The 13360-nt window shown below is 47.0% G+C and overlaps 1 protein-coding gene across 1 annotated transcript in view; it reads right to left on the reverse strand.

Annotated features, from left to right (window-relative positions):
• The window catches only part of btbd7 (BTB (POZ) domain containing 7), a 72815-nt gene that overhangs the window by 9819 nt on the left and 49636 nt on the right, over positions 1-13360 (reverse strand). The window contains 8 exon segments of the mRNA XM_042094442.1: positions 3071-3260; positions 6600-6635; positions 6637-6744; positions 7547-7576; positions 7578-7613; positions 7615-7709; positions 8170-8245; positions 9996-10204. Coding sequence (XP_041950376.1) covers positions 3071-3260; positions 6600-6635; positions 6637-6744; positions 7547-7576; positions 7578-7613; positions 7615-7709; positions 8170-8245; positions 9996-10204 — 780 coding nt within the window.

Raw genomic sequence — 13360 nt, forward strand, 5'->3', positions numbered from 1 at the left:
TTTACAAGGTGGAGAGAATTAAAGAAGTGGATTGACTTGGTGTTCACACTGCAGGCCTGCCATTCATCCAGGTCCTCAGTAAATGAGGAGCGGAAACTCTGAGCAGGTGGAGCACAAGAGGACGCAGTGGGGACGCTGGGAACACTGGAGCGGCATGGCTGACAGCCAGCACGGAGATGAAAGGTGGAGGTTGTTGTGGGAGCAGGATTAAATAGTAAGGAAGGTATGAATGTAATGAGGGCATGAGAGAGAGAGAGAGAGAGAGAGAGAGAGAGAGAGAGAGAGAGAGAGAGAGAGAGAGAGAGAGAGAGAGAGAGAGAGAGGCGGAGGAAGAGAGAGAGGCGGAGGAAGAGAGGAAGGAGAGACAAAACTGGTTTGAGACACATTTAGGTAGGAACTTTATTCTTCTGGGTCATCATGGACAAAACAGTATCTTATTTTGAAGCTGGCCTAGTTTCATAAAAGGTTGAACAAAAACAAATGAACAAGAGAAGGAGGAGACCATGAGGATTGAGGGAAGCAGCAGACAGCATAATAAGAACAGATGAGGAGAGAGGGACACAAATCATAAAAAGGAGAGCGAGAGAGAGAGAGAGAGAGAGAGAGAGAGAGAGAGAGAGAGAGAGAGAGAGAGAGAGGAGAAAGTTCTGGAATACAGTGTGGTGTGGGCAGTGGTCATGACTGAAAGCAGATGCACACAACGTGAGGAGGACTAGAGCCATCACGGCTGGGAGAGAAAGAGTGTGCGGGGGTTATGCGGAGGACAGGCGCAAAGCCAAGGGGTGAGGGTCAAAGTTCAACCTCTGGGCCCTGCGCGCTTCCAGTCGATAATGCTAATTTGGAAACACACACACATGCGCGCGCACACACACACACACACACACACACACGCACACACACACACACACACACACACACACACAAAACAGCCGTGGCAGCTTCAACAAATTCCATTTTGCTAAGAGAGAGATATCTGGCAAACACATTGGGCAGCCCTAAATAGAACGGCGAGCTTCGCAGCCAGACCCAAGTCATTTAAAAAAAACAAAAAACAAAAAAAGAGACAGAGCACTTCTGGAGCCCCCATCTCCAGCCAAACTTCCTAAGTTCCAGGGCCTAAATAGCATTACTTTTTGAAAATAGGTAATGCATGTAGCTGCTGCCCACATGCGAGACTTTACTGTGCAAACACAGCAGCCTACACACTGACCTGACCTCACTCATCTACCCAAAAACATACTCCTACAACGGCGTGTTTAAAAAGCTCATAACTTTAATGGGCGTGTGTGTTTGTGGGGGGGCCTTAGTGTTGGTGTGATGATCTGACAGGTGTTTGGGGGGTGGGGGTGAGTGAGGCATTACTGAGGTGATGGGGCCATGGAGGTATTATATATAACTGGAGAGAGTGATTAAGTCCCGCCCTCCATACAAATGAATGGTGGAGGCTAGGCTAGTAAATCCAGCCAATTCATAGTCAACGCCATCTTGAACACTGGGGTTCGGATCCAGCGCCAGTCGGCTCTGACCATGCGCCAAGTTACAAAGCTGGAAATGACGCATGGACCAACGTCGATTTTTATTGGATATTCTGTAAAAAGAGAGTCGTCCTCCAGTAAGAGGGTGGCGATAATGCACATACAATTCTTGCCTCATAACAAGAAGAAGAAAAGTGGCTCGGGAACGCGCATGGAGTCCGAGTGGAGTCGCCCTGAAGCGCAACTTAATTTCATTGGATAACACAGCGGTCTGCCTGCTGTCCTGCTGCAAATATGCATTCGAACATGACGTGAAATATCCGTAGTCGAACTATAAATAAACTATTCGGTTTTGAAAATAATATTGAAGATATTCAATATTATTGAAGATAGTATTGAAGATAACGCACAGAACGGTCAGCCTGAGCGGACAATTACGTCCCCAACTCATCTAAAATGTGGTGTCTTTAGGAGTTGTACACCGCAGATGGTAAAGTAACGGTTAAAGAGAATGTTGTCTGCGGACTCCGCAAAAAACAGTTTACTTACGCATCCACGACATCCAATCTTCGCGCTCACCTGTGGAGTTACCATCCAAATGAGGCAGCGGTGTCAGAGGCACAGTAGACGGCCAGAGCATCGCCAGGCGTCCAACATCGTATGATTGCATACTTTCCGTAAATCCTAAATTATGTCCAGGGTCTGCTATTTACTTAGGCTTATTCGAGGCAGACCATTATTTCTTACATTGTACGTTATTGTGAGACATGCGTTTTGTTTGAAGCGGCATACCAGGCTATCAAACGCAGACGATTTTCGGTTTTGGTATGGGATTTAATTTACTTTTATTATATAGTTAAATGTTGAGACTGATGGGCATTTAAATCTAGAGGGTATTTGATGATCACTGTAAAGTTTCGTGTAGTTGAAAAAGTGTTGGAATTTCCAGCTGTTTATTGCGAGACAAGGCCTTTCCTTCATTCATTGAACGTGCGCTGTGCTCTAATGGAAACCTTATTGCATAGCGAAGTAGCCTAAATTGATTTTTTTTTTTTTTAATTATGCATGGTTTACTTTTTATTAAATTCGTAGGCTGAAATGCCTCGCCGCTATAATTGTGTTTAAATGTAGTAGCCTAGTGCTTCAGCCTCTGGCAAGCTCCAAAGGGGGCGGCTATAGGTTGAGAGCTGTTGGAGACCCATGGTGCAACGAGACAAAAGTCTTTATGCCGCTGTTGTGTAATTTATTGTCTTTAATCATGTTTAGGCTATGTTTGTTCGGGACAAACAACAACGAAAGAAGATAAATAGAATTTTCTTTATTTGTCATATGATGGATAAACAACCATAATATGCACGTCTTCTTATAGGCTCCTCAAGAAATACGCACTGAGTAGCCGCCGGATAGGTACCCGCCCCCAACATGTACGCGCATGAGAGCTCGTGCCCAACACGGATTTTCGTGCATGGAGCTGGTTCCAAATGCTCCATGTAGCGCCATATTTGAAAATGGCGTATGCTAACATGCCGAAGCTAATCTGCACGCTCTTGACCCCCTGGATGGGGCGAATTAGGGGCAAATAAAGCTCCACTCACCTGGTATCTCATTGGCCACCACGGAGGGCGGGGCCGTCTGGCCGGCTGCCATTTGCTGGTGATTGATCATGTGACAGCACTGGGGGACGGCGTTGGTGACCATGTAGAGCGTGTCGGGCACGTTGGACATGCGCACCATGCGCAGGCGCACCAAGTCCGTCTGCTCCACCATCATCTCATCCAGGATGGCCTGAGACACACACACACACACACACTATAATTGTGAACATGCAGACACACCAAAAAAAACCAAAAAAAAAAAAAAACCACACACAGAGACCAGGGTTTCCGTCGTCCGGTAACTACCGGACATTGGCCGGAAAAAAAAAATGAAATCTCTCCGGTCAAATTGTCCGATTGAAAAGATACTGGCTAAATCTTGTTAGGCATGTTTAAGTTAGGCTAATGAACATGTTGCATTCCATACAACATGATTATGTCATTCTTTAAGCTACATAGCCTATCTCCAGTTTTCCTCAATTTGACTATCTAACTATTTGACTAGCGATAATAGGATATTTGACTGGCATATCAAAATGTCCGGAAAACGAAACCTCTGCACCATTTTTGTGTAGCAGAAACTCTGACAGAGACACACACATGCATATGGATACACATTCACAAAGGCTACAAATGCATATATACAGCAGGGAAAATAAGTATTGAACACGTCAACATTTTTTTCAGTAAGTATACTTCCAGTGAGGCTATTCGCATGAAATTTTCACCGGACATTAGTATTAACTTAGGTAATACACACATATATAAAAATCCAAACATTAATGTCTAAAAGTAGTGTTATGAGTAAAAAAGTGGAATGGCACAGGGAAAAAGTATTGAACACGCTAAGAAAAAGCAGTACACAAAGGCGTGGAACCACTCACAGCTCCAACCATCTGGTGAAGTTTGCAGACGACACAACACTGGTGGGCCTCATCACTAAGGGCGATGAGGCTCACTACAGAGAAGAAGTAGACCTGCTGGCTAAATGGTGCAAAGACAACAACCTCCTGCTAAATGTCAGCAAGACCAAGGAGATTGTTGTCAACTTTCAGAGAGGCCACAAACAACTGCCACCACTGTCCATCGACGGAGATGCTGTGGAGAGAGTGAGCAGCACAACATTTCTGGGGGTGCACATCAGCGACGACCTCTCCTGGACCACCAACACAGCATCACTGGCGAAGAAAGCCCAGCAGCGCCTCTACTTCTTGCGCAAATTGAAGAAGGCAAGTGCCACGCCTCCTGTCATGACTACATTCTACAGAGGGACCATCGAGAGCATCGTCTCCAGCAGCATCACAGTGTGGGGCGGAAGCTGCACAGATCAGAACAGGAAGACCCTCCAGCGCACTGTTAACACAGCTAAGAGGATCATTGGAGCACCACTCCCCTCCCTGCAGGACATTTACACCACCCGCCTCACCCGCAAAGCACTAAGGATTGTCAAGGATACAACCCACCCTGCACACGAACTGTTCAGCCTCCTGCCCTCTGGAAAGCGGTACAGGAGCCTCCGCTCCCGCACCACCAGACTGGCAAGTAGCTTCATCCACCAAGCAATCAGGATGCTGAACACTCTACCCACTCTCCCATCACTGACAGCCCCCCCCCACCCACCAGCCAGCCAGGAACCTAGGAAACTAGGATCCTGTCTACCCTAAACCCCCCCCCCCCCCCCCAACACCGCCCTGTGGAACTGCACTGTGACTGCGCAGCCTAACGTGTTGCTGCTTCACATCAAGCCTGATATACTTGAAATTACTGTATACTGCATATCAATGTAAATATACAGGTCACACAAGCACAAGTTTAAACTTCATGTAACTGTTAAGACTATATAAATATACGACACAACTACCTCTATTTTTTTTTATATATATGTCCTATATTTCTATTTTGATACATACATGTTCTATATTTCAGTCTTGCACTTTAATTTAATGTTTATTGTCTATGACTATGTCTATAGTATGTCTATGTCTGTATTTAAAGCATGTCTATGTCTGCATGGGAAAGTAAGAAACGAAATTTCAATTCTTTGTATGACCAGTGCATGTAAAGAAATTGACAATAAAAGCCGACTTGACTTGACTTGACTTGAATGACGAGGAACAAACTGGAATCTATAAGTACTTAGAGAAATTGTCCCTCCTGTGCAAATTGATATAAGATAGGTTAGTACATACTGGTGGGCTATAAAAAGGTTTTTTATTACCAAGGTGTCACACAAGAAACATTTCATGATGGGTAAAGGCAAAGAGCTCTCCCAAGACCGTTGCAACCTTATTGTTGCAAAACATATCAATGGAACTGGTTACAGATGCACTTCAAAACTTCAGAATCATCCAGCAAGCAGTATTGGAGCCATTATCTGCAAGTGGAAGAAACATCACTGCATCATCAATTGGCCATGGACAGGATCTCCTTGCAAGATTTCTGACCAGGAAGTCAGAAGGATAGTCAGAAGAGCCAAGGACCACTCTGAGAAAGCTCCAGAAAGATTTGAAGGCAGCAGGTACAATTGTTACAGAGAAAATCATAGGTAATGCACTCCACCACCATGGCCTCTATGCACGCTCATCCCGCATGACTATTGCTGAAGAAAAACATGTCAAAGCTTGTTGAAAGTTTGCTACACAACATTTGAACAATCCTATGAAATACTGAGAGAATGTATTCTGGTCAGGCAAGAGCAAAATTGAACTTTTCAGATGTCATACTACACACCATATTTGGAGGAGAAATGGCACTGTGCATCACCCTAAAAATACCATACCAACAGTGAGGTTTGGAGGTGGTGGAATCATGGTGTGGGCCGTTTTGCATCTCATGGCACTAGCAGACTTCATACAATTGAAGGAATGATGAATGGAGTCATTTTGTTCTGGGAGAATCTTTACTTCCACCAGGAAGATGAGGATGAGACATGGCTAGACCTTCCAGCAGGACAACGATCCAAACCATTCAGCAAAGGAAGCTCTCAATTGGTTTCAGAGAAAGGAAATCAAGGCCCTGACTTCAATTCAATTGAACAGTTTTGGAAGTTAACTAAAGATCAGGATTCACAAGAGGAACCCCTAAAATTTCAATATTAAAGGACTATCTGTTTAAAAGAATGGGCCAAACTCACACCAGAATACTGTGACTGATTAGTTTCGTCATACAGAAAATGGCCTGAAGCTGTCATCACGAATAAAGGCTTTTCCACAAAGTATTTAAGAGATTTCAGCAGGCGTGTTCAATACTTTTTTCCTGTGTCATTCCATTTTATTACACATAACTCTACCTATGGACATTAATGTTTGGAGTTTTTTTATATGAGTGGATTATCTGAGTTAATTCTAATGTCTGGTGAAAATGTCATGCAAATAGCCTCATTGGAAGTATACTTACTGAAAAAAATGTTGATGTGTCCAATACTTATTTTCCCCGCTGTATGTGTATTTCTGTTTAAGTGTGTTTGTGTGTGTGTGTGTGTGTGTGTGGAGCATGAGGTCTCTCAAGGGTGTCTGGGTGGTGGTCTGACCTTGGCCTCCTCCACGTAGGGAGAGAAGAGGCGGGGGGCGCACGTAGATGCCGGCGCTCTTCTGCCGGAGCCAGGCGTTGGCCTTCCCCCCTTCGGCGGTGGGGAGCATGTCTGAGGGAGGAGTGCTGATCAGGCCACGCTTCATCTGCAGCCCAGAGAGGAACACACCCGGGAGGAGGAGAGGAGGAGAGGAACACACCCGGGAGGAGGAGAGGAGGAGAGGAACACACACGGGAGGAGGAGGAGAGGAGGAGAGAGAGACACACGGGAGGAGGAGGAGAGGAGGAGAGAGAGACACCAAAGAGAGACACCAGGGGGATGGGAGGAGGGATGAAAGATGAAAGAGGAGGAGAGAAAAAGGAAGGGTAGCATATAGTGTACATATGTAGAGAGAGAGAGAGAGAGAGAGAGAGAGAGAGAGAGAGAGAGAGAGAGAGAGAGAGAGAGAGAGAGAGAGAGAGAGAGAGAGAGAGAGAGAGAGGGTTAGCACACACTCTAAGGACACTATGAATAATTGAAGGCAGAAAGAAGAATCTCACAGCAATTAACACCCGGGATTAGAGACGATCAAGGCCACACACACACACACACACACACACACAGGGATTCAGCTGCCCTAGCGCAGCACTGCTCCGCATGGGGACAACAGACAGTGTGGGACACTGACAGATTCTCGGACACACAGACACTTCCTAGAACTATTCATCTTCCTAAAGCACAAACCTAGCTCACTTACAGATAGACAGACACACACACACAGATGTAGTGATGGCTTACGCCTCACACACACACACACACACACAAAAACAGAGCAACAGATCTTTCATAAACAGACACAGAGATCCACATCTTTAGATTATTCATCGTTCTCCACAAGACATCTGCAGCTAAAGATTCCAGTCTTCTGTAAAGCATGCGAGCGCACACGCACGCACGCACGCACACACCGTGTCGGAGAAAACCTCGCTGTTCGGGGGGCAGGATGTGCTCGGTGCGGACGTAGGGCAGCAGAGGGGGACAGGATCTCCTTCAGTTCCTCCACGTCCAGATCACGTCGCTTCACCCCGCGCTTGTTCACACTGTGCGCCGTGCCACTCAGCAGATTGGGCTCTGGAATCACACACACACACACACACACACACACACACACACACACACACACACACAGATATACTTACCACTTACTCACACAATCATGCATGCACAGGTCAGCATACCAGCATGCCATATGTACAAAGACACACTGGAAAGGAACATGTACTACTTTAGTCTTGATAAGTGGTGAAGACAAATCTCCAGAGTTTAATCTTATTATCTTATGTGTGGGTTTATAGTTTTGAGTGAGACTCAGACACACTCTACGTGTTTCTGTATGTTTGTGCCTACCTTGCATTCATTTAACCAATATAACTAAGCAGGAGTATGTAAATGTTCTGGTGTCTTATCAGTGTGTGTGGTGGTGGTGGGGGCGGGGTGGGGGAGGGGGGGGTTATGTGCATTGCGCAAAGGTAGAGTGTTAAACTCTGTGTGCATGTGCGTGTGTCTTACATAAGTGTGGTCAGGTGCTTACCTCGGTCAGCCATTCTCTTAATGAGCTGCTGTTCGCCCCACTTCACCACGTACTTGAGGATGTCATGCTCACTGGCCTGGGGATGACACGCACACACACACAGAGACAAACACACACACACAAACAAAATGAAGAAGTTGAAGTTAGTGTATGTTTTCCCTAAACACACACACACAAACAAAATGCACTTGTACACAAACCTTCTCCAACAAAGTGCCTGATCATCAAAATTGAAACATCAGATACATTTCAGATTCCTACACACATGCATGCGGGGACCCATCTGTGTGTGTGTGTGTGTGTATATGTGTGTGTGGGAACAGAAACCTTCAAAGTGTGAGTGTGTCAGAGTATGAGGGAGTGTGTGTGTGTGTGTGTGTGTGTGTGTGTGAGACACCATGCTGAGCTCATCTACCAGTTATAGTAGCGGTGTGTGTTTCCTATGTGTGTGTGTGCGCTCCAAAATCAGGATTGTGTTTCTGTGTGTGTGTGTGTGTGCGCTCCAAATCAGGATTGTGTTTCTGTGTGTGTGTGTGTGTGTGTGTGTGTGCGCTCCAAATCAGGATTGTGTTTCTGTGTGTGTGTGTGTGTGTGTGTGTCCGAGAGGTCAGTCCACACCAACCTGATCTCTCCCCAAATCAGGAGGAGGGAGAGAGAGGAGTAAAGGATGAGAGTATTACAGGAGAGAAGGGAGAGAAAGGATCACTATCCTTCATACATAAGGGATTACAGGAGACACGAGAGAGAGGGAGAGAGTGAGAGAGAGAGAGAGAGAGAGAGGGAGAGAGTGAGTGAGTGAGTGAGTGAGTGAGTGAGTGAGTGAGTGAGAGTGAGAGAGAGAGAGAGATCAAGTGTGTGTGTGGGTGTTTGTGTGTCAGGTGGGAGGTGCCACTGTGTCTTAACCATGAGCTCATAGCCCTAAGCTTGGACGAGAGGCCATCTGATAGCACTGAGTCACCCTGCGCACACGCACATGCGCACACACAAACTCACACACACACAAATGCACGCGCACACAGGCACACATAAAAATGTGAGCAGTCCAAGTCACACACACACACAGAGCTCACTGTGACACAGGTGGTGTGTTCAGCTCAGGCAGATAAACAGATTCAGTCACACCAGGAGCCCTTAAAATAGAGACCTCTCGCTCTCCAACATTTTCTTCCTCACCCTCTCTCCCTCTCGCTCATTCTCTTTCATTTCTCTCCCTCTCTTCTTAATCCAAGTTCTCCCTCTGCCTTCCACTTTATTCTCTCTCTCTCTCTCTCTCTCTCTCTCTCTCCTCTCTCTCTCTCTCTCTCTCTCTCTCTCTCTCCTCTCTCTCTCTCTCTCTCTCTCTCTCTCTCCTCTCTCTCTCTCTCTCTCTGAGTGATGGGCAGAGGGTCTGGCTCCTTATTCCCAACTCCAGCCAGGTGCTTGCGGTTCTTTCCTGGGACCTCCTTCCCTTTTACAGGCTTTTTTTTGTTGGCCTTGTTTAAAACCCCTCACAGTTACACGCATAGTTTGCATTTTGCTTAGCCGCTTCTTTCCTCTGCGAGGAATAAATAAGGGCGGCTGGTGACAGTGGATGGGAGGTGTGTTTAGAATACAGATGCGCTCGCATACACAAAGACCACACACACACACCATTTTTCTGTGTGCCGAAAAGGCTCGGAAAGGCAAACTGAAGCACAGTGGCATTAAGGCTGAAATCATTATGCATAGGGAAATGGCTGTCATGACTTCATGAGATGAGGATATGGCGAACGTGTGTGCGTGTGTGATAGAGAGAGAGAGAGAATGTGTGCGTGTGTCTCTAAGTTGTCTCCCTCGCGTCTCCTCACCTGCAGGTAGTCGGACTGAATGGCGGCGAGCAGCTGCTCCTTGCTGAGCTCGTGCAGCACGTCCGACGTCACCACCTGGCTGAAGTCCTCGCACAGGAAGTGCATGGCCTGTCGGTGCACCCACTTGGAGCCGTACGGCTGCGAGCTCCACTTCAGGATGGGCACCAGAGACTCCAGACAGATGCTCTCCGCAATGATGTCCTCGCAGCCTGGGGAAGAGAACAGCAGAAACGGCCGCGGTTAGCGCTCGAGTGCACAGTCTGGACGAGAGTGAGCGCAAGCTAACAAAACCCAAAGGGCAACAGCTTAGCCTTGGTGCTCCAGACCTGATCTACATCCAAAGCCACACTCGGCCCGACGCCGCGTGCACTGTGCAAACGTAAATGACTGACAAGCACACTGATGAATCCGTGTAAATGAATTTGTCTGGCCGTTACAGAGGGAGCAAGGGTGACTCCGTTCAGTTTGAGACGGAGTGAAAAAACGCTGAGGAAAATTGGATTCCTCCCAGAGCACTTAATTGCACCATGCGCTCAAAACGTAAAGGGACATTTGGCAGATATTCTCTCTATAGACTGTCAAAAGCACGTCAGGAGGGATGCCAGAGACTCAGCAATTGCTAAGTTAAGAATCTCTCCAAAACACGGCCTTTTGGGACCAGTTCTATTGTTCAGCAGTGGGCCTGGGGACGGCTGGGGAAAGACTATGGGAAAAGCAGTGAATGAAGAGATGTGACTAGCAACACAAAAAGCCCAACTTCACTGGAGGTGGACGCACAGCACAAATATCTCACGGAGACACATTCTTTTCATGTTACGTGTCTGGGTATGAAAACACACACACACACAGCTGGGGAATGTGAGATATTAATACATCCCTGCACAAGGGATGTGAGTGGGTCCACAGCAACAGAGCACTGCGGGTACTTCCAATACAACGGGGAGAGACATGGACAAACACACACGTGCATAAGCAGCAGCTCATCCATTTTAATTAGGAGGCATGCATCTACAGAGAACCTTGTGTCACCCAAGCTGTCAGAATTATGCATCTCATTAGCCCACGGTGTGCGTGAGTGTGTACACAAAACAACAGCACTGGCCATCAGCTGCCTTCCTTGTCTGTCTTAGGTGATTGGGACTGGGTAAAAATAGGAATTCTCCTACTATCAAAGCAAAGATTCTAGAGCACTCCACTCTAAGATATTTGCTATTGAGTATTTTATATTATATATATTATATTATATTATATCTCAAACTGGAGTCTTAGATATTCTGGGGTGAGCAGACAAATTCTCTCTTTTTGTTTTCTTCACTTTTGCATTTATGAGAATCTTACAGTTTTGTAACATTATATGGTACATCAAAGTCTGTCCACTACTTTAAAAGGACAATCTGTCCAATCAAATAAAAATCTGCTCAAAGATTGTAGATCAACCTCTTCAGAACCTTTATGAATAAGCCTACCACAAAAACATATTAAGACTGGCTAACAACAACACTGTCTCCATTCCTAGTCATGTTTTGTGAGGTTTGAACTATCAGATTGCTTGCCTCTGTCTCTCTGTCTCTCTGTCTCTCTGTCTCTCTGTCTCTCTGTCTCTCTGTCTCTCTGTCTCTCTGTCTCTCTCGATGAGGACCATGGGGGATTGTACACTAACGAAGTATGAAATGCAACACTTCACTAATGAACGCAAGACACTTTGCTTGCGCCTGTTTAGAGGGAGGTGTAGATGTTAAGGGAGGTGTCCTCCTCCAGCTGAGAGATAAGACTATACAGCTGATGTGGAGGAACCATAACAATGCAAAATGTGTGTGTGCATGTGTGAGAGTGTGTGTGTGTGTGTGTGCTGTGCGCACACGCACGTCACAGAGTCACATATCTTTTCTGAAACTAACTTAGAAAAAGCCTTTCATTCCTTTATTAGGCAGATACTCCCAGACCTTTCTGTCTGGTACAAGAGTACAAGACAGTACAAGGTACAAGAGTAGGCCGCCTGAGGACCTTGCTGCCGCCTTCAAGGCCAAACAACAAAGAGTGAACTTAATGATAACTGCAAAACGTGACGGGAGACGCAGGGAGTCAGAGAGAAAGCACAGTAAGGGTTGGGTGCACTGCGTGAGAAAGTCTCGGTTCTTAACACATTTTGTAGGGTTTTGCATATCCGACACAAAGGTTCTAGAACTCTCTATCTTTCCCTTTTTGTGGGAGGGCAATGCTTAGTTGACTATGCAGGTCCTGCTGTCTGACACACAGCGGGGTTGATTCTGCTAATTTCCTGAAGTGAAAGAAAGTTAGCTAGCTTATCCCTTCCTCTCTACTGTAAACCAAAAGTCTAAGGGAGAGTGAGTGGAAGAAAAATGTATGTGTGTGTGAGTGTGTGAGAAGAGTTCTAGGAATGAAGGGGGAAATGCTCTCAAGATGAACTTCATTAGCACAGAGCAGGGAGGTCGAGATGAGACAACCCAGACACCAAGGAGAGGAAGTCAGTGTGGCTGCAGGAAGTCATTGAAACATCAAAAAAAACATCAAAGGGCACAGAGAGGGAGAGAGGGAGAGAGGGAGAGAGGGAGAGAGGAGGGGGGGGGGGGGGGGGGGGGTGCAGCAGGCACTTACAGGCAGTCAGGACTGGGAGTTGAAGTGATGCATTGAGGCTGGTCGCTGGAGAGAGCGGTGTGGTGTGGTGCGGAGTGGTACTGCGTGGTGCTGCGTGATGTGGTGCTGCGTGGTGTGGTGCAGAGTGGTGTGGTGCGGCGTGAAGGTGTGCGGCGTGAAGGTCTGCGGCGTGTGGAGTGGTGCGATGCGGAGTGGAGTGGTGTGGTGTGGTGTGGTGTGGTGTGGTGCAGCGTGGAGGTGTGCGGCGTGGCGTGGCGGTGTGGTGTGGTGCGAAGTGGTGCGGAGTGGTGCGGTGTGGTGCGGAGTGGTGTAGTGCGGCGTGGTGTGGTGCAGCGTGGAGGTGTGCGGCGTGGTGTGGTGTGCCTGAGCCCTTTCAGAAGAACAGAGACCCCCCTGCTGCCCGGCCTCGTCTCCAGCAGCAGCAGCACAGAAGTGGCTACTGAAACAGACCCCAGGAAAAGTGCCGTGTGCTCATGTGGACTGCTTCCCTCCTACATGTTTCTTGCATAGTTTGGAGCTGTGCTTTGGGTCACTGTCCTCTGTCTGGAAGAAGTGGACTCCAATCAAACCCCATACACAGGGTGTGGCACTGCATGTCAAATGACAGTGATGTTCTTCCTTCAAGATCCCTTTTATCCTGTACAATTTCTCCACTTTACCATCACCCAGGGCATCCCAAGACCAGCACATTTCCTCCACTATTCTTTTCCTTTGAAAACAAAGAAATAATGACCGCAAACCTTTGGGGT

The sequence above is a fragment of the Alosa sapidissima genome, chromosome 6, assembly GCF_018492685.1.
Source record: "Alosa sapidissima isolate fAloSap1 chromosome 6, fAloSap1.pri, whole genome shotgun sequence".
NCBI lineage: Eukaryota > Metazoa > Chordata > Actinopteri > Clupeiformes > Clupeidae > Alosa > Alosa sapidissima.